This window comes from Schistocerca piceifrons, chromosome 5, assembly GCF_021461385.2.
Source record: "Schistocerca piceifrons isolate TAMUIC-IGC-003096 chromosome 5, iqSchPice1.1, whole genome shotgun sequence".
In the NCBI taxonomy this organism is placed as follows: domain Eukaryota; kingdom Metazoa; phylum Arthropoda; class Insecta; order Orthoptera; family Acrididae; genus Schistocerca; species Schistocerca piceifrons.
Window position 1 is genome coordinate 335,100,814 of NC_060142.1, and position 27,139 is coordinate 335,127,952.

The following is a 27,139-nucleotide window of genomic DNA, read 5'->3' on the forward strand; positions in this document are numbered from 1 at the left end:
TGAACATCCTATCTCTAGTCGTTCAAGGTGTTCTGTTTATTCTGAATATGAGTGTACATTTCGAATCCAGAAATAACAAACTTTCACTCATCAATGTCTTGTACACTGGTATTATTAAAAGGTGAAACTTATATTCTGGTCCACGAATCAAATCCCAATACTCACCTTTCGCAGGCAATGCTTCGTTAATTGAGACATGCGAGCATGTTGCCCGGCACTCCCTATACCTTCAACTACGGTACAAGATCTGCAGGATGGGACGACTAATAGACTAAGGTTGCGTGTCCAATCCTTACTAGTTCTTAGACTGATCTGTGCAGCGCAAAGTGTTGTATATGATTTACGGCCTTTATATCAGGAGGGACACTGATACTAGAATAATTTAAATGGAAATCAAATAGAGACCAACTGTCAAAGATATTTAAAGTACCTAAGATGTGGATAATCCCAACATAATATTAGGAATATCACTAGAGGACAGTGACAGCAAAATGAAGGGGAAATAAGAAACATAGCAATTATCAGAAACATCTTTAACAAGAAATGAAATATTCAGATACATCACTGTGAGGAATATTTGAACAATCGAGTACATACCACTGAATAGAAAATGCCTACTCGAGTACACAGAAAAAGAGGAGGAAGGTCTTGCAAAAAATAATAACGTACTGATAAGATGGACAAGAACATGAGCTATGAGTAGACGAGAAACAAAATAAACGATCGACGAAATCACAATATCATTTAAGAATATTGCAGATATTAAAAGCACACTGTCAGGAACAATAGTTAGGAAAATTCTGGAAAACATAGTCAGCCAGAAAATACAAACAGAATGGATTTCATTTGGTTTTACTGGTAGTCACCATGTTACTTTGCTCTGAAATTTGTCGTCGCCAATATGTGACTTTACGTGCAAGTAATTTTCGTTTATTGTTTCTTTTATCCAGTGGTTTGTACAGCCCTTAGACATTGATCATTGTTTTTAACAAAATGTAAAAAAAAAATCCTCAATAGGTCCACGTACTTCTGAAGAAGACAATTTTACAATTGTTGAAACCATGGTCAAATGTTGTTAATAAAACTTTCTACCTGTAACTGATGGCTGAATTTCCCAAATCATTCATTTACATTCACCGTTGCTGAACATCAGCTATGGCCAAAATTTTGAAGTAGCAAATGTTATAGAAATGAAATTTTCCAGAAGTATCCAAGCATCACTTTTACTGTTTAGGAGCCAACACTTATCGATCAAACTGTCAAATCATGTAGAGCAGCAAACTCATTAACACTATACAAGCTTCATTATTAATGCTTGACGTAACATTATCTTGTCTTGATGTTTAATCTGAGAGAAAAAGAATTGCTAACAATAACATTTAACACGAATAATAATCGTACATATTATATTGTGTGGAAGGTTACAGACATCCTCAGGCTGAATTTCATTGATGCTGATTATTCCTATGCTTCCATAGTTGAGTGGTCAGGGCGGCTGACTGCCATGTTGGGAGTTCCGGTTTCGATTCCCGGCATAGCGTGGGATTTTTCCTTGGTGAGAGGATTGGGATGGCGTGCACTCAGCCTCATGAGACAAACTGGGGAGCTACTTGATCCACTGATATCGATTCCGAGATCAAGGAGCCCGACAACGACCGGAAAAGCTGTGTGCTGACCACATCCCCCTCCGTACTGCTTCCAGTGACGCCATTGGCAGAGGATGACAGGGAAGTGAGACGAAGCCGATTGGTCCGTGTAGGGCCAGAACGCGGAACTTTAGCTTTACTTTTATTCATATACCATACGTGATCAATTTGTGAATACAAAATGCATCACCGGATGTATCTGGAGTGAATACAAAGTGCATCACCTGATGTATCTGGAAAAGCAGTCACATCTACATCAATTAAACACGTACCTGCATGGGAACTGATAACCACAGGTATCCTGCAGTACCACTTTTCTACGTAGGTGAAAATTAGATAAAGTTATGAGAAAACTTTAAATTCTTCACCTGTGTGGCCATAGTGTCCGTAGTTGTTTTTTAATTCTTGAGGGTATTTTTGGCCTGTCATTGCAACTACAAAAATGCGTGATTTTTTCACCAGACGCGTTTCGCTTTATTGAGGTAAAGCATCATCAGTGGTCTGTAATTAAGTTATTTACGTTATGATTTGATTTTTAGATCGAAAAATAGGTCGTTAAGAATAGGTTTATTTGTACTTACGGTACAATTGTTGAATTCTTAACGCACTGTTTTTCGATCTAAAAGGCAAATCAAAATGTATATAATTGAATTACAGGCCACTGATGATGCTTTACCTCAATAAAGCGAAACTCGTCTGCTGAAAAATATCACGCATTTTTGTAGTTGCAACGACAGACCAAAAATACCCTCGAGAATTATGAGAAAACGTTTTTGCTTTGTTCAACACCGCATACGAAAACCAAATAGACTATAGAATGTATCAACCAAAAACAAATTAAAATGGTATATATTTGAAGAGATTCATATTTAATAATTACCGAGCGCTACTGATCAAATAATCGTCTTTATCAATCGAACAGTATCACGCAGCTGTTGAAAATAATGTTAGGATGCCAGATGATCGTTTGATCGAAACTGGTAGTGAGTAAAAGTTCATTTGATCAGCAGATCTCCCTGTTCTTCGACATTCTTCAAATGAATCGTAGATTTGGTAAGAGGGAGAAAATGTGGGTGGTTTCGAATGAACAAGGTACTATACCAGGCTTCATCGGCTAGAGGCAGTCCTGTACTACACTGACAAAGCGGACTGGAGCCTGCGATGACCTTTTGAGTTAAGATGTTTGACTTCTGGCGCGGTAGAACACGCCACCCATCACGTGATTACCCACAGGGAACGATAGCGAAGCAAGGTCGGCTGGATGGTGAGCTCGTATGCAAACATTTCCGCAATGCGTGTTGTGAACGCTGACACAAATGACCTTCAGCAAGGTTACTCTAGTGTCATCTCGACAGCAACTGATCACAGAAAATAAGTGGAGTAGTTCTTTTCTTCTATTGATTTTGTAGTGGATAGTGACAACGAATGTTGAGTTTCATCAAAGGTAACAGAGGCAAAACTAGGCCTGAGCAAAAAAGGGAACAGTGGATGATTTACTTATTTTTAAAGTAACACAACTGTAAAAGTAATAGGGTCTCATACGCTTGTATCGAAAAGAACTTCATGGTCAAGTCCTTGAAACCATGCGACGCTGCTGGCTAACTGCTGCTTCGTCTCCTGCCTGGGGAATTATCAGATTGCAGTACTGGGAGGGAAGGAATGAAAATTAGGGTTCAACACCCCATCGACGATAAGGTCTGGTAAGCTGGAACACGAACTCGTATGGAGAGGAAATCGGCAGCGTCTTGTCACCTTAATCGAAGTAGGGAAACTAACTAATTCCTAAATTTAGACGTCAGAATGATGATTTGGGTGCGGGTCCAGTGCCACTTCGCTCGTTTGGCAGTATCGCCAGAGATCCGGGAAGCACACTGCTCCCCCAAGTTGTCAATGTTTGCCTCTAAACGGAAAGCTCCGCTTCCTCTTCAAGCAGTTCATCAGTCGTCCTCACAAGCATGAGTGGATCACGAAACAGTTGTGTTACAGAGGAAACGTCCATGGTAGTGTCGCTCTAGGTCGAAGGATTTGAGCCGTAACAGTTGCAACACAACCACTGCTGACCTCCAGATGGCACCTGTACAAGAAAAGAATTATCGCAAGCCATTCAAGGCAGTGTGAACAACAGTTTCAGAAGCCCTGCTAGGACGTAACACCCTCTACGAACACTATGTACGTCAGTTGTTACAGATACTGAACACAGAAAGTACCACCCACTCTCCAGCATACCTGCTATAGTGTTCCAAGGATACCGTTTTGTGTACAGGCTATTGTTGGGCTGGAAGTTGTGCTGTGGATCTCAAAATTCCCTTAACTTGTGGATTATGGCTTTGTGACGGTGATGAGTTTTCTTTACTCATCAGTCTTTAGATTAGTTCGATATTGTTCTCAGCTCTTTCCCATATCATCCATTACATATAACGTCCTCAACAATCTGTTCGTACAGTCTAAGTCTTGTCTACAGTGAAGTCTAGAGGAAACCTTTATGGCAGCAATGGATATCAAATAGCTGGTGATTATAGTCACGGTGGTCCCTATAACACGTTATCTCTTCTGCATCTTCTGGCATCGAGTTAATTATTCTTGAATGCCTTATCGTATGCCTATGACCTTCTGACCTGAGGCTTACGCAGTTTAGTAGACTTATTTCCTCGCCTATTGTTCTTAATATACCTTATCTGATGCTTCATCCTGTCCTCTTAATTTCTACAGTTCAAATTATCCTTCCCCAGTTTTTTATAGTTCACATTTCCCGTCAGTATATTAAAAGCATGTTCTATGGATGCCAACAAACAGACAGAACAGAACTTCCGCCTGCTGTTTATACACACGTCGAATGTTCCAGAATATATAAGTACTAGAAATATAAGAAATTTAGAGAAAGTTCTAGACATGATAAATACTAAATAAAAAATATTTACTGGTGATCAGATTTGAATTGGGGACCCGTAGCATGCCAACCATCGACACTAACTACTACGCCACAGCACAGTTTGCGGCGTTTCTCTTTCTTCGGAGAAACAGCGACCCTCAGCTTCAGAAGTTCTCATTCGAGTCGCTCTCAGCATCCAAATCTAGATATTTTCAGAAGTCATCTGTGAGGCAGCGACGGAGGACCATTGTGTTCGCGTCGTGCTGTCACATCTTCTTCTCTATGGTGAACATTGAAGCTAACTCCTCCCATCGAAGCCTCTTGATCTTAGAGCGGGTTTCCTCGAACGAGAAGCCTCGATCTTCGATCTGCGCAACAGGATTGTAGTAGGGCGGCATATGGTAGACATGGATGACGTCCCTGCGCTTAATCCTCTTGATGAAGGATCATAAGCTTCGATTTCGTATGTCACGTCCGACATGTGATGACTGCGAAGGGTAAAAACTGTAGAGAAAGACTGAGACTGGAATGCATCCGGCACATAAATGAGGACGTAGCTTGCAAGTGCTACTCTGAGATGAAGAGGCTGGCATATGAGAGGAATTCATGGCGGGCCGCATCAGACTCAAAAGGAGCTCTTTAGTAACTTTTCCGAATGGTAACTTTCCGTGCAGGTTTTTAATCGATGCCAAGTCTACTGGGCTGCAACTCGCTTCCCAAAGCCTAGCGTTATAGCGCTCTTAAACCTTCTCTTGGGCGTCCAGCTACTGTAAACGAACCAGCCGTCTTTCTTCTTCGGTCCTGGCATTAAACATAATGGTTCTGAGTATGGTCCATTTGAGACGAGAGCAGTATGCCCACTGTTGTTTTGACCTCTCGACCATGGAGCAGAAAAAAAACATTGTGAAGCTGTAGTGTTTTGCTTTACTGTGTTGTACGTGAACCTCACACGGGCAGTACTGTATCCCCATCTCTCTGTTCGACATCAGCTTACATCGAAAGCATGTCTGCCAACGTCATATTAAAGCATTCTGTGAGGCCATTCGTCTGTGGGTGGAAGGCAGCCTGTGGATGATGTCACAATATGAATTACCTCTGATACAAGTCACGACGGGAAAACTTCCCGACGATCATATATCATCACACAGGCTGCGACATGTTTCAAAATGATGTTTCCTACAAGGAATCCTGTAATTTCTGGAGCTTCACCAGTCGGCACAGCTTCGGTAACAGCGTAGTGAGTTCAGTAGCAATGCAGACTATTACCCATCGATTCCTGTTTGATGACTTCGGGAGCCTCCACAAGAGGTCGATTCCAATCTCGTGGAACGGCGCTGCTGCAGGCGGAATTGGGATCTGATGCCTCGGAGGTAACTGCAGCATATGCTTCCATCGCTGACTCACACAGTTACTAACAAATCGGCAGGAACCTAGCCAATGATACCCCCATATGATTCTAGAGTCTTCACGAATACAAGGTGACCAGATGTTAGAGCGTCCTGGAAATGATAGCAGATAGATGGCCATAGAAGAGCTGGGATGACAGTTTCCGCCCCACCAGTTCATAGTTCCTCGTATACAATCTCTTGTTTATTAACTGGAATTCTCCTTTGGTCGGTCCCTCTATTTTCAGAGCTTCTATGGTTTTCAGCAGTGCTGGATCTTTCCTCAGCAGTAATGTCATTTAATGCAGCTACGACTGATGATCCACGCCGCTGTGTTGCACTACAGGATTTCGTGAAAGATAGTTCGCGTCCTTGTGTTTGCATCTACTTTTATATACCTCTCTGGTGTCGTCAGTCCTCATTTCACCAGTCAGCCCAATGAACCCTCCAGGCTAGTCAGCCAGCATAGGTAGCGGTGATCTGTCACAACGTGAATGGTTTGCCCCTGAATATGGCCAAAACTTGTTGATGGCCCAAATAACTGCAAAGCAGTTGTAATCCTACTCTCCCACACACCACTATTAAAATTCTCTGTCTTTGCACAAATTTTGAAAGCTTCGAGAGGCGTAAGATACACAAAAGAATAACTTTTTACTTATCTTTATTATCTCGTTGTTGTTGTCGATGGCTCAGTCTTGTCTGGGGGTACATTCATGCAGCTGAAATTTCAATTTTGAAGGCTCTTGATGACTAACTAACTGATAAAGATTTGCCTGTATTACTCTTGAATTTTATTCTTTGTCACATGTTTCAACATCACACCGTTTTTACATTTTCCACATTCAAAAGCCCAATAATTACATTGTTGGTGACAAACTTAGAAAACGTCTACTTCCATCAGAGCCATGCCCACCACTACTTACATTCTGCGGTACTCGCATAATTGCAAAGAGTTTACAAAGCAAAGGGGTTTACAAACTTTCTTTACCAAAGAAGAAACTTCATCAGATTATATCGTTATTTTATAAATAAATTCAGAAATAATTTTAATAATTAGAGTTAGATTGTACAATTAATAATAAGAATTTTAAGTATACCAGAAATTTCCTAATTCCAAATATTTTTAAAAGAAGAGTAATTTTAACTGTTAGTACATATCGATTGTAGCACATTAACTTGTTTTTTTATACATTTTAGCTTGAAATATGATACATCGTATACTAAATCATATGAATTCTTTTAATAGAACAGCTGAGATAATTTTAACCTATGCAAGAATCGATAATACACATGGTATCGATTATCTCTATATAAAAAGGTAATATTAGAGGAGGGTGATTTATTATACAGTCTTTCTGAATTGTAATAGTTTCCTACTGTGTTTATACTTGACGCTGTTGTGGAAAACCAGGAACCTTATGAATATATTTATGTTTTGGTCGTCACATGGGGGTAGATGTTTTTTATTTGAGTCAGACATACTTGAGGATTCGAAAACAGCTAGTAAGAGACAACACATATCTTATTATGGCATTCAAACAATATAGCATGCATTTAAAACACATTTACGAAGCATGTATAGGAACTGCTATGGCGTTCAACGAATTTTGTACTATATGTAGAGACTGCTGGAATCGGACGCAGTGCGGGTTTTTGGTTATTGATAAAACACGAAAGCTTAATGATGGACAAACAGTCAAAACTTCGAGAATTAAAAAAAAAAATAATGTTATGATGTGTGAGTGCGTCAGTACACACCACACCATAGAAAAATACCGTCACGTCACTCGACCTCACAGGCGAATGTAAGTAATCCCCACAGTCAATTAATCGGTATTATTACGGATCTATACGAAAATATGAAATATATTGATACAAAGCACGAAATCTATGGAATTTCGTAGAAAAACTTTATATGTCAGCAGACCAAATGATGGACTTGAAAGTACCCCATCAGTTCAAAAAGTTTCGAAAGTGGATTAATAAAAAATAGAGAAAAGTTAATATGGTGGTTTTAAGCTTCAGTTGTTTTACATAGTCTCCCCTAATGGAGTACAATGCAGAGTATGTTTGTACAATCATGTAAAAACCTCTGAAAAGTTATTTTTGGGATGGTGTTCCATTTGCACGTCACGTTCGCTCTTTCTTCAGTGTTGCCAAACTCTCAGTGACCCATTCTGCACTTGATCGTTTTGTGGTAGCTTCGTATTGATAACACTAAGTCGCGTCACCTGTCATGATTCCTTTTCCAGGAAGGAATTTTCCTCGTTTCTCATTTGAATCAGGTTGTGGTTGGTGTCCACGCATTGTTGCTTTCGTTCGGGAGTCAAGATGTGCGGGACGAACTTCACACGCACTTTTCTCTTCTTCAGAACATTCTGGAAAATAACTTGAACAATTGATTCAGAGCTGTTCAGTCCTTTGCTCCATACCGATTTGTGTCACAGAAACGTTGTCACACTATGGCCGCAGATCCACTACCTAAGACTGTCTACTCACAATTGCTGGTGGAATAGATATTTGTTGTTCATAGTTGTTTGTTCATGTTGCCACCGTAGGTACTGCCCTGATTTCGCTTGTACGCCAGAAAAAAGGTCAATCTCTGAATATTTTGGACGGGTGGTGCGTTTTTCATCTTGCACGCCCCCGTACGTCGAATGCTACGTTGAGACAGCTCCTTAGCTCATTGTCAGTAAACGCTCTCATATGCAAGTAGCAGTGTAGTAATGCTCAACCCTATTTAAAAAATTAAATTTCTGGCGTTGTCTTGCGACTGAGGAAGAGGCCAGCACATCGCGAACGTCCCTTGGTACGTTATTCTTGTAACCGAAAAAGAGAGTGAAAAAGCGAGTTGTCTACAGCGTGGGGACCCCCACTGGCAAAAAATTTGCACCGAATTTTTATCTTCATTCATTTAGAATATATAATCTTGTGAACCCCCCCATGAACCATGGACCTTGCCGTTGGTGGGGAGGCTTGCGTGCCTCAGCGATACAGATAGCCGTACCGTAGGTGCAACCACAACGGAGGGGTATCTGTTGAGAGGCCAGACAAACGTGTGGTTCCTGAAGAGGGGCAGCAGCCTTTTCAGTAGTTTGCAAGGGCAACAGTCTGGATGATTGACTGATCTGGCCTTGTAACAATAACCAAAACGGCCTTGCTGTGCTGGTACTGCGAACGGCTGAAAGCAAGGGGAAACTACAGCCGTAATTTTTCCCGAGGGCATGCAGCTTTACTGTATGATTAAATGATGATGGCATCCTCTTGGGTAAAATATTCCGGAGGTAAAATAGTCCCCCATTCGGATCTCCGGGCGGGGACTACTCAAGAGGATGTCGTTATCAGGATTATGAATTAATATTGGAGGGCAGCGTGGAGGGTAAAAATCGTAGAGGGAGACCAAGAGATGAATACACTAAGCAGATTCAGAAGGATGTAGGTTGCAGTAGGTACTGGGAGATGAAAAAGCTTGCACAGGATAGAGTAGCATGGAGAGCTGCATCAAACCAGTCTCAGGACTGAAGACCACAACAACAACAACAACAACAATCTCGTGAAATCGATGAATCTTTCGAAACACCTTGTATTGTGTTCAAATAACTTACGGGTTTGCTGCCGGTGACGTCGTCGACCACCGCCGATATTTCGACAGGAGCACACCCTGCCATTCTCAAAGCGCAAATGCAAGGAGGAAGAAATGAGTAAGGAAATTTAATCCCTCGGTTCACAGAGGAGAGGCCGGCCACGGTGGTCTCGCGGTTCTAGGCGCGCAGTCCGGAACCGCGCGACTTCTACGGTCGCAGGTTCGAATCCTGCCTCGGGCATGGATGTGTGTGATGTCCTTAGGTTAGTTAGGTTTAAGTAGTTCTAAGTTCTAGGGGACTGATGACCACAGCTGTTAAGTCCCATAGTGCTCAGAGCCATTTGAACCATTTTTAGCCACAGAGGAGAAACAAGGAAGATACCACACACAGAACAAGTGTCAACACAAACAAAGATAACCAACATCAGAAATATCGATAGTGACTATTAATCAACAGGAGAAGTAGCACTAATTCTGTCCCTCTGTTTTTTGATGAGAGACAGAGCCGGATTCCAAGCAGCATTTAAACAAAATCCACCATCTCTGTTAATAAGGTTGCTTGATAGTTTGATTTCAACTGCTTCTTTATTGGGATAGTGTTATTAAGGAAGCAGTTGAAATCAAAATACCAAGCAACCTTATTAACAGAGATGGTGGATTTTGTTTAAATGCTGCTTGGAATCCGGCTCTGTCTCTCATCAAAAAACAGATGGACAGAATTAGTGCTACCTCTCCTGTTGATTAGTAGTCACTATCGATATTTCTGTAGTTGGTTATCTTTGTTTGTGTTGACACTTGTTCTGTGTGTGATATCTTCGTTGTTTCTCCTCTGTGAACCGAGGTATTAAATTTCCTTGCACATTTATTCCTCCTTACATTTGTGCCTTGAGAATGGCAGGGTGTGCTCCCGTCGACATATCGGCGGTGGTCGACGACGTCATCCGGCAGCAAACCCGTAAGTTATTTGAACATTTAGTTCGCCGGGAAAAGTTAAGGTCTCACCTTGTATTGTTCTCATTATCCAGTAGCAATAATTAGTTGTCCCTGATCATATTTGTATTGAGCAAAGTGACGCATTATAGGTCACGTCTAGTATCTGTTGACATATTTAGGGTCCAGGCACCTGGCAGTACAGGTACATCTAGTTTATTTTATGTAACTTGATTTTGAACAATCTCTGTACAGCTACGTATCTCTAACTTTCCTTCCTCCCATGCCAAGTGCCTGTTGCTATCTTCTGAAAGCCGTCCCGCCGTGCAGCTGTGTGGGTACGCCAGTGTGAGCGTGTGCGGCGTCGTGTGTTGCAGCAACTGGCTGGCCAGCTCGGCGCTGGGGCGGCGCGTGGCGCCGGCTGCGCTGGACACGGCGGCCAGCAAGGAGGACGTGCTCGAGTTCAACAGGGTCTTCCCAGACGTCGTCAGGGACCTGACCGAGACTGGCCGGCACCTCGACGCCCCCTCCGCCACCAAGCGCTTCGCCAAGGTCAGCCTCCTGGGTCGTTTTTACATCAGTTTTGAATTATTTGCAATCTGCAGTGGTGTGCAAAACTTAAGGACGAGAGTAGCTTTCACATGATGTGTCACTGCCAACATAACTCGATGAAACTTGGATCATTCATACACAGACGAAAAAAATCGCAGCACCAAAAAATAATTAATGTAGAGCAATTAAATTTCGGGAATACATTTATATAGCTAACATATTTAAGTGATCATCATTGCAAGATCACAGGTTAATGTATGCGCGAGATAAGTCATTGCAATGTGAAACGCTGGTACATTACTAATCGGTGTAACCGCCAGAATGATGCAAGCAGGCACCCAAACATGCATGCATTGTGTTGTACAGGTGCCAGATGTCTGTTTGTGGGATGGAGTTACATGTCTGTTACATTTCATCGGTCAGTACATATACGGTTGTTGATGATGCTAGAGTTGTCGACTGCTGATGTCCTCTATGACTGGAGACAGATCTTGTGATCGAGAAGGCCAAGACACCATGTCAAGAGTCTGTGGAGCATGTTCGGCTACAGCAGCAGTATCCTGTTGGGAAACACCCCATGGAATGCTGTTTATGAGTGGCAGTACGACAGATCGAATCATCAGACTGATGTACAAATTTGCGGTCAGGATGCGTGGGATAACCATGAGAGTGCTCCTGCTGTCATAGGAAATCGCTCTCTAGACCATAACTTAGGGTATAGGTCAAGTGTATCTAATATGCAGAAAGGTTGATTTTTTTTCTTTCTTTCTTTCTTTCTTTCTTTCATTTACGCCAATGTCTCGCAGCGATCGCAGGGTCGGCGTGGTTACAACGGATATGGTAAGGTGAGTTTCAGGGGTGGCCGGATGCCCTTCTTGCCGCCACCGTGTACCCCCAGGGATGGAATCAGTGTACCCCAGCTGTGTGCATCTAGTGTAAATCGTGAAATAGTGCGAACGTGTTTCAAATGTGTAACTGAGGTGGAACGTGGGGACCAGCCCGGTATTCGCCTAGCGAGAAGACCGCCTAAAAACCACATCCAGGCTGGCCGGCACACCGGCCCTCGTCGTTAATCCGCCGGGCGGCTTCGATCCGGGGCCGGCGCGCCTACTCGAGTCCAGGAAGCAGTGTGTTAGCGCTCTCGGCTGCCCTGGCGGGTCATGCAGAAAGGTTAATTGCAGGCCCTCAAATGGCTTCTTTCTAACCAACACACGGCCATCACTGGCACCGAGGCAGAATCGGCTTTCGTCAGAAAACATATAACAGACCTCCACCCAGTCCCCCAGTGAGCTTTCGCTTAACATCACTGAAGTCGAAAATGGCGCTGGTTTGGGGTCAATGGAGAGCATGCTACAGGGCGTCTGCTCGGAGCTGTCCTTGAAGTAACCGATTTGTAGCAGCTGGTTGTGTCACTGTGGTGCCAAAGACTGATCAAATTGCTGCTGCAGACGCAGTACGATGCGCCAGAGCCATACGCTGAACACGATGGTCTTCCATCTCGGTAGTGCCAGGTGGTCGTCCGGAGACCGATGTTATTGCGACTGTAACTTCCCGTGACCAACGCTGCCAGTAATCGTGTACAGTGGCTACATTCCTGCCAAGTCTCTCTGAAATATCGCTAAAGAGACATCCAGTTTCTCGTAGCTCTGTTAGACGATCTCGTTCAAATTCAGTGAGCTGTTCATAATGGCATCTTTATCACCTTATAGCAATTCGTGACCAGTATCAACGACCACGTCCAATTTCAAAGGCAAATAGCGCTCATGACCGTTACAGTGTGTATTTGCATCTTCATAGTAGCGCCACTGGCGCTACTAGCGCCACTCTTATTCGACTGGCGCGAAACTGGAACAGAAATCATCTTTCAAATGTAGAAATACGCCTAACAACTTTCATTTATATCGCATAGCTCCTTGTTGGTGTTGCGATTTTTCCGTCAGTGTAGACAGAACTGCTATAGTATAGTACAAAAGATAATTGAAAGAAATACGGAATGAGACGAACAGAAATGACACTTTTATTCAAACACAGTAAGTGCACTGAAGTCACTGCAATTTATGGTGACCCACTGTACATCACAAAAGTCAGGACATGGTTGTTAACAAGCTGAGTGATCATGTCTGACAGCAGTGCATGCTCTGCAACGCGCTCCCATGCTGGCCACAAGGCTAGTAAAGTATTCTCGTGGCAGGGCGTTCCATCCTTCCATCAGCGCGAGTGACGACTTCCGGATGGTCGTTGGTGCATGTGGATGTGCTGCAATTCACCTCCCCAAAGCAGCCCACCCCTGCTCCGCGGGACGAACAGAACAGTCTATTTGCCGAACATCCTTCCATTCCAAGAGCTCCTCCACCTGTGCTATTCGATGCGATCGAGCATTGTCGTCATTAGAAATGAAATTATGGCTGAAAGTACCCCTGAAAAGAGTTACGTCACATAGGAGTACAGCGTCACAGTAACGTTGACTTGTGAGTGTGCCGTGTTCAAAGGATTGGAGGTCATACACGCATGCAACATTATGTTCCCCGAAACCATAACACCTGGACCACCAAAACGACAATCTTCCTGGGCGCATAACCGGTTCCCACCTCTCGCCATACGAGGACACGTCCAGTATCGTACACAGACCGAACCTGCTCTCATTCCACTCCTCGTTTGCCCAGCCCTCGCGTTCTTGATACCATCGCAAACGGTACCGCCGACGTCTAGTTGTCAACTGAACACAACGTACTAGTCAGCGGGTAAAGACACACCGCTATGCAGTCGCCGCACCACTGTCGAGCGTGAGACAGCATGCCTTGCAGTCCTTTTAAATGTGGTTACAATTGCACCCTCTGCTTGACATGTGTCCCTTATTGCGTGGTGTAGAGTATAGCCAACGTCTGCTGCTGTAGTTGACCGTGGTCGGCCACCCCCTCTCCTTCGGGCAGCAGTGCCTGTGGTTATGGGCGCTCCACATGCACGTTAAGCAATGCTGTGAGCTGGGACTTAACTTCTGAGGTCATCAGTCCCCTAGAACTTAGAACTACTTAAACCTAACTAACCTAAGTACATCACACACATCCATGCCCGAAGCAGGATTCGACCCTGCGACCGTAGCGGTCGCGCGGTTCCAGACTGTAGCGCCTAGAACCACTCGGCCACACCGGCCGGCGCTGTGAGCAATACCAAACTCCTGGGCTACATTCGTCATACAGCGTCTTCTTCCCGTTTCCCGATGATTTCTCACTGTGTGATGTCATCCAGGCCATGCTGTAATGAAGAACAGCGCGACATTGCACCGTAACTGATCACTGATTGACGGAAACCGTGCCTTCAAGTGCCTCGTGTTGCATAGCCAGCCCCTTTTAGCGCGATAGTCAGGCTGACCTCACGCATTGCTACGTCCAACTTTCTGTACACGACTGGCAGACTTTTGGCAACATGCTGGTGCATTTTATTTCATTTCCACCTTATTGTTAATATGTTATGTTACTTTACATATCTCGTCCTTAAGTGTTGCAGAGCATGTAATTGCCATTTGACTGTGAGGACCGGGCAGTACTTTAGCACAAGTTGGGACATTATGGGCTTAGTCAACTCAAAAATAGTTCACTTCAGTGGTTCACTTCACATCTGAGAAGTAAGAAGCCGAATGCGCTCTTCCAATGTCACAGTCCCAACAAACAGGGAGGACATTTGAATTTGACTGGGCTGATGTAAAGTGCAAACGAAAGGGGGGGGGGGGGTGCTGAAGTGTTACAAGTACACTGAATTACCGCTAGATGGTACACCCTTACCGAATGTACAGTGTAAGTCTATAGTGCCACCCCCCTTTTTTTTATCTCCATGGTTGTATATCTCCATAGCAAGCAGCAAAACATTTACAGTTTCGCCATCACCTGTGACGGCAGACTGAATGTTCGCCGTAAAGTGGCTTGCGGAGTACAGATGCAGATGTACAGAACATCTTTCACAACATGAACTAGCGTCAGGACAATAAGTTTCGGAATACGTAACTGAAATTAAAAGACGGTGCATCACAAGGAAATGTATATTAGTTTCTCTTTGTACCAAAATCTTGTAACAATATTCCTCGTTAGTGAAACCTGCGTTAAGACGGCCTGGCCACAATTCTCGACCAGCACACCACACCAACAGCTCGCCATTCGCGATTTCCAGGGGTGAAAGTGCCAAGCAAGAAAAACAGCCGTTTTCGTGATTTTTGTTTATGTAACTTACAGTTGATGTCAACAGATAAAGTGCCGCGTGCGGACCATTTTCACAGTTAACTAACAGTAGTAAAAAATATCAGTAACCTACTTTGGCATGACAAGTCTGACCATTCACTTGTAAGTTCCATACAGCACCTAGCCCATGGCAGGCCAAGTCCGAGGAGGCAAAGTTCCCTCAACGACAGCTGGCCGCGCGTAATGGCTGTGGTGCGGTATCCTCGAAGTCGGGCTGCTAGTGAAACCATGTGGTGTAGATCCTGGTGGTGGAGGAGGAGATTAGAGTTTAACGTCCCGACGACAATGAGGTCGTTAGATGCGGAGTACGAGCACGTATTAGGGAAGAATGGGGAAGGAAACCGGCCGTGTCCTTTCAAAGGAACCATCCCGGCATTTACCTGAAGCGATTTAGGGAAATCTCAGAAAACCTAAATCAGGATGGCCGGACGCGGGTTTAAAATTTCCCTCCCGAATGCGACTCCAGTGTGCTAACCATTTAGATCTTAGATCCAGGTGGTCACTCTGCATCGGAACCGCTGGTAGTGGCTCAGCAAACTGAACTGCCGAAGAGCGCCAGGACGACGTCCTAAAGACAGGCCCGACTGAGTGATATCTGCTTGAGGCTTGGGTAGCATGTGATTCGCGGGAGCGACGTAGTGCTCCCAGTTGCGGCACTGTCAGGGATGTGCGCACTGCTGGTGTCCAACTGACGCCTCTCTGGGCGAAGCTAGCGACGCAGTGTTTCCATGGTGGCGGCTGGAGTTCTACTTCATAACAGACCGGCGTGTATTGGCTATGCCTTGCCTACTGTACTTTAGTCATCTGGGTCTGCCAACGGAGTGTCGCCTACGGAGCCATAGAGCAGGCAACTTTTCAATCGCCCCTGTAGCGCGTTTAGCTGTGCTAGAGGCGAACAGCTTGGATATAACATTTTACATTTATAAATTTTGTGATCATCATTCTGTAAATTATGTATTGCCTCATTCCATGATCAAGTTGCTTTGGCTGTATGGTCCCATCGAACTTGATAAATGATTACATAATAAATAAATGTCAAGAAGGATGAACCGAGACTACAATTTCAAGTCCTATCGATGACGAGGTCACAAGCTCAGAATGGACAAGGATATGGAAGTTTATTGGAACCGTCCTAGCATTTATCTTACTGACTTAGGGAAACTACAGGTAACCTAAATCTGGACAGCTGTCCATATCAGTTTTCACGGAGAAACTTCTGGCAAGCACGATGAAGTATTATGACCTGCATGTGTGTACAGTACTTGCTGTTATGCAAAAAAATGGCTCTGAGCACTATGGGACTTAACTTCTAAGGTCATCAGTCCCCTAGAACTTAGAACTACTTAAACGTAACTAACCTAAGGACATCACACACATCCATGCCCGAGGCAGGATTCGAACCTGCGACCGTAGCGGCCACGCGGTTCCAGACTGTAGCGCCTTTAACCGCTTGGCCACACCGGCCGGCTGCTGTTATGCATTGCAAGGCTGTAGGACCACGATGCCACCCTTCCGTGGCCTGGGCGATGCCGATTCTGCGAAAAACTTAATTGTTTCTGTTAAATGTCGTATCGTATGCTTTGTAGAAGGGTTCAGGAAGGCAGTATGTATCCACAGAAGGAATGTTTCGATTTTGTGAGACCCTAGAATCGTTTTGTTTTGGACGAAGCTGTGACTTAGTTTGGTTTGGTATAAAAGTTGCTGGACGGCCAGTTCAGGTTTTTTATAATGTGGATCTGTGACTACAAAGGCCTACTGAGATGAAATCCTGCAAGCTTATGTACGTCATTATATTGCAGTAAGGGATGATTCATTCCAGAAGATGTCAGTGGTCGACCTCACAGTGATCACGAATTGGACAGCCCGATCTCACGTTATGGATCCCCATCCCCCTGTCATGCTGCTAGTAACTTCGTAAATAAATAGCATTCGTCTCCTATGGAGGACATAGGAACGATATTTAACTGTGTCACGCACTGAAGAGCCAAAGCAACTGGTATACCTGCCTAATATCGTGTAGGGCCCCCACAAGTACGCAGAAGTGCCGCAACAGAACGTAGTATGAACTCGACTAATACCTGAAGTAGTGCTGGAGGGAATTGACACCATGAATCCTGCACGGCTGTCCATAAATCCGTAAGAGTACGAGGGTGTGGAGATCTCTTCTGAACAGCACGTTGCAAGGCATCCCAGATATGCTCAGTAATGTTCATGTCGGGAGTGTTTGGTGGGCAGCGGAAGTGTTTAAACTCAGAAGAGTGTTCCACACCATTACAGAGCCTCCACCAGCTTGAACAGTTCTCTGTTGACATGCAGGGTCCATGGATTCGTGAGGTTGACCCCATACCCGTACAAGTTCATCCGCTCGATACAATTTGAAACGAGACTCGTCCGACCAGGCAACGTATTTTCAGTCATCAACAATCCAACGTCGGTGTTGACGGGCACAGGCGAGGTGTAAAGGTTTGTGTCGTGTAATCATCAAGGGTATACGAGTGGCTCGGAAAGCCCATAACGATGATGTTTCGTTAAATGGTTCACATGCTAACAGTTGTTGATGGCCAAGCATCGAAATCTGCAGCAGTTTGCGGAAGGGTTGCACTTCCATCACGTTGAACGATCCTCTTAAGTCGTCGTTGGTCCCGTTCTTGCAGAATCTTTTTCCGGCCGCAGCGATGTCGGAGATTTGATGTTGTACGCGATTCCTGATATGCCCGGTACAATCGTGAAATGATCGTACTGGAAAATTGCCACTTCGTCGCTACTCCGGAGATCCTGTGTCCCATCGCTCGTGTCGACCATAACACCACGTTCAAACTCACTTAAATCTTGATGACGTACCATTGTAACAGCGGTAAACGATCTAACAACTGCGCCAGACACTTGTTGTCTTACATAGGCGTTACCGAGCGCAGTGCTGTATTCTGTCTGTTTACATATCTCTGTATTTGAATACGCATGCCTATACCAGTTTCTTTGGCGCTTCAGACTATATTGCTGTAAGTGCATTATTGTTATTCGATTTTATCACGGTTATGAATTGAGGTATATCAAACTAACGTACCCACCCATTACATTTCGAGTATATTTTAGGTTTAAATATTTCCTGTCAGGAATTTTATTTCCCAGTTTTATTTGTTTCATCAGATTCCTACATTAGACTTATCATTATTTTCGTAACCTTTTTTTTAGTTTTGGAAACCAGTGTTGTAACTGTCTGCTGTGATGTACTCGAACCAACTAGAGAACGGGAAGAAATTAGTTGCTATCCTCAAATCCCTAAAAAATGTGTTTGTTCTGATTGAACTGCAACTATATCAATGTTCCTGCGTGTAATCATTTAGGCCTATTTTGTAACTATTGTAACATATTACGGTATTTTACACTTCTGCACTCGTAAAATCATGGAAGGTACTTTCTTGTATCGTGTCATATTGTTTCGTCAAATTACATACACGGAAGGAATGCGGGAGGAATAACTGCTTGTACTCCTCGCTGCAATCTGTTAGTAGCACTATCTTTCCTTAGGTCCTGCTTCAGCGGCTTCTTCAGTGAAAGGACTTGTCTGAAATTTTGATAATTGATTTCTGATAGACATAAGGCTTATTTCTTCTAAAATCAGTCACTTTCTATTATTCGCAAGTTTGTGTGTGTCTGTGTGTCTCCCATAAGAAAGTAAAACAAGCATATGAGACTCGTACTGCCCTTCTCTGTGTACGCTCTGTGTCCATATTAATATAATCCGACAATATGATGTGGATTTCACAGTGTAGAGTACTATTCTGAGTCGTACCACTGACTGCAAAAAGCATTGACGGAGAAAAACTGTAGTTTCCCAATAATCTACCAACGAATTAAAGGACATTACGCTGTTTACTGGCTTCTGAACGTATGCTCTCTCTCCATTCAATCACCTCATATTGTTTTCGTAAACATTAGTATTACTGTCACGTTTCTTTTTCTTTTTTTCCTAGTTTAATGAAATGTGCAACTTTATATGAATAACTGTTTGCGTAGGACGTGTTTTGCACTGTTGTAAGAGTATTTAACTTGACTAAATTATCTATTGCATTGTCTTGTTATATCTCTCTGTAATTCTAGAGACCAGCTTCAGTTTTGTATTACATGCAGCTATGCACTGTGAAATATTTCAATTTATGATCGCTTTGTAATGCAGTATACTTTTATTAATCAAGTATAACAACGCGAAACTAATCATTTACGCTCCATTGTGTTCCGCGGGGGTGTGCTGTTCTTTTATATTGAGATTGTGTAATACAGAAATAAATGTGCACAACTTTATTTTTCTCTACATTTAGATCATGCAGTCAGTTAGTCTTACCAGACTGATATTGTCAATATCTGACGGATATACAGGGTGTTACAAAAAGGTACGGCCGAACTTTCAGGAAACATTCCTCACACACAAATAAAGAAAAGATGTTATATGGACATGTGACCAGAAACGCTTAATTTCCATGTTAGAGCTCATTTTAGTTTCGTCAGTATGTACTGTACTTCCTCGATTCACCGCCAGTTGGCCCAATTGAAGAAGGGTAATGTTGACTTCGGTGCTTGTGTTGACATGCGACTCTTGCTCTACAGTACTAGCATCAAGCACATCAGTACGTAGCATCAACAGGTTAGTGTTCATCACGAACGTGGTTTTGCAGTCAGTGCAATGTTTACAAATGCGGAGTTGGCAGATGCCCATTTGATGTATGGATTAGCACGGGGCAATAGCCGTGGCGCGGTACGTTTGTATCGAGACAGATTTCCAGAACGAAGGTGTCCCGATAGGAAGACGTTCGAAGCAATTGATCGGCGTCTTAGGGAGCACGGAACATTCCAGCCTATGACTCGCGACTGGGGAAGACCTAGAACGACGAGGACACCTGCAATGGACGAGGCAATTCTTCGTGCAGTTGATGATAACCCTAATGTCAGCGTCAGAGAAGTTGCTGCTCTATGAGGTAACGTTGACCACGTCACTGTATGGGGAGTGCTACGGGAGAACCAGTTGTTTACGTACCATGTACAGCGTTTGCAGGCACTATTAGCAGCTGATTGGCCTCCACGGGTACACTTCTGCGAGTGGTTCATCCAACAATGTGTCAATCCTCATTTCAGTGCAAATGTTCTCTTTACGGATGAGGCTTCATTCCAACGTGATCAAATTGTAAATTTTCACAATCAACATGTGTGGGCTGACGAGAATCCGCACGCAATTGTGCAATCACGTCATCAACACAGATTTTCTGTGAACGTTTGGGCAGGCATTGTAGATGATGTCTTGATTGGGCCCCATGTTCTTCCACCAACGCTTAATGGAGCACGTTATCATGATTTCATACGGGATACTCTACCTGTGCTGCTAGAACATGTGCCTTTACAAGTACGACACAACATGTGGTTCATGCACGATGGAGCTCCTGCACATTTCAGTCGAAGTGTTCGTACGCTTCTCAACAACAGATTCGGTGACCGATGGATTGGTAGAGGCGGACCAATTCCATGGCCTCCACGCTCTGCTGACCTCAACCCTCTTGACTTTCATTTATGGGGGCATTTGAAAACTCTTGTCTACGCAACCCCGGTACCAAATGTAGAGACTCTTCGTTCTCGCATTGTGGACGGCTGTGATACAATACGCCATTCTCCAGGGCTGCATCAGCGCATCAGGGATTCCATGCGACGGAGGGTGGATGCACGTATCCTCGCTAACGGAGGACATTTTGAACATTTCCTGTAACAAAGTGTTTGAAGTCACGCTGGTACGTTCTGTTGCTGTGTGTTTCCATTCCATGATTAATGTGATTTGAAGAGAAGTAATAAAATGAGCTCTAACATGGGAAGTAAGCGTTTCCAGACGCATGTCCACATAACATATTTTCTTTCTTTGTGTGTGAGGAATGTTTCCTGAAAGTTTGGCCGTACCTTTTTGTAACACCCTGTATAGCAGGTGTTTTGAGAAACAGACAACAGCAACGTATTTATCGGCGGAGTTACAGTTAAGTTTTGACAACAGCCAGTTCTTTGATTTATCGGAACTGCGGACAAACTAAACGAGCAAGCCATGCTGACATTGAATCTCGTTTTTTTGCTAATACAAAGCCTTCGTTTTATTTCTACTTTACTTTTATTGGTTTTTCAAAATTTCCCTTTCGCCGTTATATGTTTGGCTTGGTTCAAATGGCTCTAAGCACTATCGGACTTAACGTCTGAGGTCATCAGTCCCCGAGACTTAGAACTACTCAAACCTAACTAACCTAAGGACATCACATACACCCATGCCCGAACAGGATTCGAACCTGCGTCCGTAGCAGCCGCGTGGTTCCGGACTGAAGCGCCTAGAAACGCTCGGCCACAGCGGCCGGCGCCGTTACATGTTTCCCGTCACTATTCAGAGATCAGCGAAACATTCCACCTCTGATTGACTAATGATTTGCGGTTATTTTTCCAAAAGTTGCAACTTTAGCACTTCAACATTTTTTCACCCTCTCGTGGCAGATTTATAATCTGAATAATCATCCTGCAAAACTTGTAAGTAGTTTGACTCCACAGTTAATGCCGTGTGACAGAGGAGCCTAACGATTCATGTTTCTGAGAATATGTTACCGAGTGTTTTATAAGCTTCGTATTAAATTGTTGAGTAGTTTTTATTAAGTTGTCACTGTGTATCAGTCCGACATACTTTGACGCGGCATAAATTACTAAACAGATATAGCGTAGAGGCAATTTACAGGATCAATTGTGAACGATGACACTGTCTCCTGAGAAGTACAACCTTGAACCTGGATATGCCTGCGTGCTCTGCAGAGCAGCTGTATTTTTAGTCGTAGGCCAGGGCTTTCGCTAAACACTTTTTCGTTCTTAAAATGTGATTTTTAGGCGGTAGAATGAAATTGTGTATATCCTAGAAGTCTTTTAAGGTTTATTCATAAAAATTTCACACATTTCTATGTAGTAGACCTATCTCGACCTGATAAACATTATTTAAATAAATATCTAGAGAAAATTTTTCGGGTCTTGTAAATACAAGAGTAAAGTCCAATATTATGGAAAAATATTGACGAGACGAAAGACGTTTAAAAAACATTCAGTAACTGAACTGGGACTGTGTAAACCCTCTCCTCGCTTTCAACTTTGAACCACAAAATTTTTTGGAGGATCTGTTAATAAAAATGTCAGAGTACGTCGCAGGTTGTCATCTCCTCTAACATCAGCCAAGTGCCAGTCATTGTTATATCTTTCGCTGTGCAGTGATCTTAAACAAAATAAAATATCAATTTTCTTCCAACACTTCCCGGCCTAAAGAAAAGGACGACAACCTTTCAAGCATAGGCGCCTGCAAATGGTGCCACAAGAAAGCAGCTACCCACTCCTGAGACCTGGGACATTGACATTTTATTTGTTTTACAGATTTCACGGAGTTCTAGGAATGGTTGTTGTCCCACAAAACAGTAGATTTATTACTGCGGAGCGAGACAGGAAATACTGTGACTTTAAAAATAGCTACATAATTTAGATTTGGCCGCTTATCACGCTGATAACGAGTAATTATGCCATTTCCTTGGAGCGGCGATAGTTTCTGCGCTGACTTGCAGTCAGGGTGGGTGCATACCTTCTCAGAACAGAGCCGAAACAGGACTCTCAAACTTTTCTCTGAGGCTTGCCCTTATTGTGCTGCGGAAAAGGTCTGGTTTTACACCCAACGCGGACGCCAACTCCTGGGACGCTTTCTGCTCGATCACGAGCATTACATTGACAATGTTTATGTTGTACATGGCCGATATCAGTCTCCTGCTGTACAACGTAATCAGACCAGTAGTTTACCTTTTGTCCATCGAGGAATAAAACCCGTGGTGGCTTGTTAAGACTACGTTCAGTTTCACATCGCGCGGTGGTTGTAGTAGACCTGAAGAAAATGACCATGTTTCTTCTGTAGGTATGGTCATCTATGCTTTGTCTGACGACCCATATGCAACAGCAGGAAAGAGAAAATGCGATTTTCTGCGCTGAAAACCAGCATGCACACACAAAGTTACAGAATCTGTACTGTTGTTAGCATGGCAAATAGGATTCCTAACTGGGGAGACGGTATTCGTCCAGTCCTAGGGTATTAGAAGTCGCTGCTACAGCCCTAGTTGAGGATGGTTTGTGGAGATTTACCACAGTCGTCTAGTCGAGTGCTGGGACTGGGTGCACTTCACACAAACAGTCCAAAAAATGTAGCCTCCAAAACACATTAGATTATATGTAAATCATGGGAACCGATATTAAAAAATAGAAGGCATAAAATAAAGCAATAAATGTATTAACTTGGTAAGGTGAGTAACTTTATAAACAGAAGATTAGCGAAAGCTGAAAAAGTTTATTCAGAGTTTCTCCACTTGAAGAGTATTAATGAATAGTATTATTTTCTTACTGTTTTACTGATATTCAACAGAATTTCCTCAATGGTTTTGCCTTTTTTTATTTCACATTTTTTTTAATTTTCAGCGTGGATCTAACATTATTGGTAAAGAAATAAAAATATCTTTTGCGAATATTATCTAGCTTTTTTCCTAACTCGGAGGATACCCTGAATTTAATGAAATAAATATGTAATACATAGTACATTGCTGTGCATACAATTTTAAGAATAATAACTTACAATATATAAAATCGAAGTGCGCATTTGACATTATCAGAATTTCACTTAGTGCTGCGACTGTGAACATGGTCTTCAGGCTTTGGTTGTGCGAACGTATAAATAAAGGGGATGATACTTTTTTCAGCTGTCTTCGTATACGGTCAGGACAGTCAGTGTTTCTATTACTTTCTCTTTAGTGGCGAGTCTTTCCCTTTCTGTCGTCGCCTTCCCTCAACTTCCTGTGGTTTGTCGGTTGATCCTGTGGACCCAGGAACTGCATCCAATTTATTGGTGACAGCAGGTATGAGTGGGCACAAACACCTGGCTGGAATTCTCTCTGCAGTCGGTCGCGCCGCAACTGCATCCATGTGGGCTAGCCCTCAAGGGAGCAATCGAAAAGTGTCCTGTGTTAAACCATTTTCTAGAATTCCTTGCCATTTTGAAGACCGTTTTCATGGTTATTATGCTTTAAAAGGGGTGGGATACTTATGACCCCCTCCCCCTGTTGACCTGCGCGTGACTCTAGAGGCCTCCGCGGTACTGTGACACGGCGATTTCAGAGATTATCAAGATTGCAGACACGTACGCACAATGAAACAAAACTTGATTACTTAAATTTTTATTTTTCTATGACTAAAGCTTGGTGACAACCGGTAACGTGTTGTTAGCCGAACATCCGCACTTCAGATCCGGCGACCGGGTGGTCGCGCCCAACATCCAGTTGTCCAGCGCAGGCACGGAGAGTGAAGGCCGTGTGTGGTCGGTTGCAGGTGCTGCAGTACAACATGACGGGCGGCAAGAAGAACCGCGGACTGGCCGTCGTGCTGTCCTACCGGCTGCTGGCGCGCCACGAGGAGCTGGCGTCCCGGAACACCGAGCTGGCGCACATCATGGGCTGGGCGCTCGAGATGGTGAGTACTGACCACTGGCCGCAGCTCGAGGTCAAAGTAACGCGTAGGTCCAGCACGGCGCCTTTATTTACAGTCTCGACAAGGGAAAGTCAGTACGTCGCTCATTCGGAGAAAATGCGAAAACGATTATGAACCCAAAGGTTATTTTGAACACAACAATGATTTACTAGAATAGCTCTACTGTAGGTGGTATGCTATTATCTTCCTTCGACCTTTCTTCTGATTTACCCAGCCAGGTTTATAGGAACCAACTGATGGCTCTCTATCATCCACCATAATCGAGTCCATCAACATGAGGTAGCCAAGGAGGTGGAAACGTGGGTTCTACTATGCCAAGACTGCTTGGTAGCTACAACAGGTAAACACAATTAATTAGCAGGAGTACAAAATAAGAAAGTATTTATTACTTAACACTGTTGTAGTCCATGATCTGTGGGTTGACAATTATGAAGACGCGACTAGACTAAGCGCCTGTAGAATGACATAATTTTCAAGTCACAAATCTTGCAGTGACGAATTAATCCCTCGTAATCTTGAATGGCGAATCCGCCGAATTTGAAGACTAACTTGGAAATGGGCTACAAAGACTTGATGGCAGCAACGGCTGAGCTGCAGACGATAACTAACATCGGCGCTGGCTGACCACTGAGCGCGGCTACGAACTGTAGACTGGCACAGCTGCACTACTCTCCTGCTGCACGTGAAGTGGCCTAGCGACGCCTCCCGGCGAGCATAAGTACTGCGATTTTTTTTCTTTATTGTTATTTGAACACCTTATACGAAAGGTGGGCCGGCAGCGGCAATATTACGCTGCGCTTCAGCCACAGACAGTACAAATAGAAACAAGGAAGACACAGAAAAACAAAACATATTGGTAGACAAAAAACAGTAGACACATGAGCAAAAACACGGAGCCGTTCACAGGGGTAGTAAAATAAAAAACGGTCAGCACTGTACACGAACACTAAGTACTGCGACTGGCTGTGTACCCTTTGGCTAGCACAGCCGTTCTTCTGTTCTGTTTATCGAGAGAATCGCAGTCGGGTCGATCTCTCAGGCGGCGGTGTGGTCGTATGACGGACGACATCACATTAACAGTTTTACAGGGACCAATATCCAGTTACGCATATTTCACATCAAGATGTCATTGCGAAAGGTGAAAGAGGAAAACTCGAATCCCAACATTTTGGATTGGCAGTCTGTCACTTACCCACTAAACCAACGATCGACGTTCAGGGAAACGAACTTACAAGTGAGACATGGCGTAGCACGATATGACGTTGCTGACCGAGCGAAATGGTGCGGTGGTAAGCACAATGGACTCGCGTTCCGAAGGACGACGGCCCAAATCCGCATCCGCCCATCCAGTTACAGGTTATCCGCATTTCCCTAAATCACTTACGGCAAACGTGGGATGATTCCTTCTAACTACTTATCGAGTCCGAGACTGTGCACTTTCTCTAACGACCTCGTCGTTGTCGGGATGTTAAAGCCTTGTCGTCCTTATTGTTTAGTGTGGCGTTTTTATTTGTAGCGTTCGAGATGTGCCAGACTTTAGAGGCAGAACTATACAGACAGAAGAGGGTTCTAAACTGAGTGTTTTGAAGTACGGAACCAACGGAGGGAAATAAATGCAGTGGAACCTCCTTTACCCGGACTAGGTGGGACTTTAGTTCATCCTGATAATCGAAAATCCGGAATGTCAGAAGAAAAATGCTTTAAACACACATGTTATATATATTTTCACATAAAGATACAAATTGTACATTACTTGGGACCCACTCCGCAGCAGTAATTATGTCGGACGACTTGTCTGGCCTAGAAGTAATACATTGCATACAGAAACCTTCCCCGTCGATCAATCTATCTATTAGTGAATACCGTATGAAAATCTCTACAGTAGTTCCTAAGATTAGCCTCCACATAAAGGCTGAAAAACACGGCTGGGGCGTAACATGTAGAGAAGACATGTATTGATGTATACGTAGATTCTGGTCAATTTTTTCTCTGGAGTTGCGGCAGCCGTTTACTTTACTGCTTTTCCCGCCAGATACGGCATCCTCTGTAACTGACTAGCACTTAACTCCCATCATTGCCACGTATTGTCATCCAAATTCCCATAAATTAATATATATATATATATATATATATATATATATATATATATATATATTACACGCCCATCATTACTACAGTTATAAATTATACACCCAAACATTCCTCATGACTTAGTCTATCTATTAGCGAATACCATATCAAAATCCCTATAGTAGTTCGCCAGGTTACCCTTGACATGCAGAAAATGTTGACCATAGCAAAACAGCGAATTTCAACCCTGAAATAATCACTAAGTTTGTTTTGAACCAGATTCGTACGTCGTTTATGTGCAACACGGTCAC

The 27,139-nt window shown here is 43.5% G+C and overlaps 1 protein-coding gene across 1 annotated transcript in view; it reads left to right on the top strand.

The window, feature by feature from the left end:
• Window positions 1-27,139, top strand: part of LOC124798421 (farnesyl pyrophosphate synthase-like) — a 262,415-nt gene that overhangs the window by 73,852 nt on the left and 161,424 nt on the right. Inside the window, exons 2-3 of the mRNA XM_047261823.1 lie at window positions 10,791-10,965; window positions 24,600-24,740. Coding sequence (XP_047117779.1) covers window positions 10,791-10,965; window positions 24,600-24,740 — 316 coding nt within the window. The remainder of the gene's footprint in view (window positions 1-10,790; window positions 10,966-24,599; window positions 24,741-27,139) is intronic.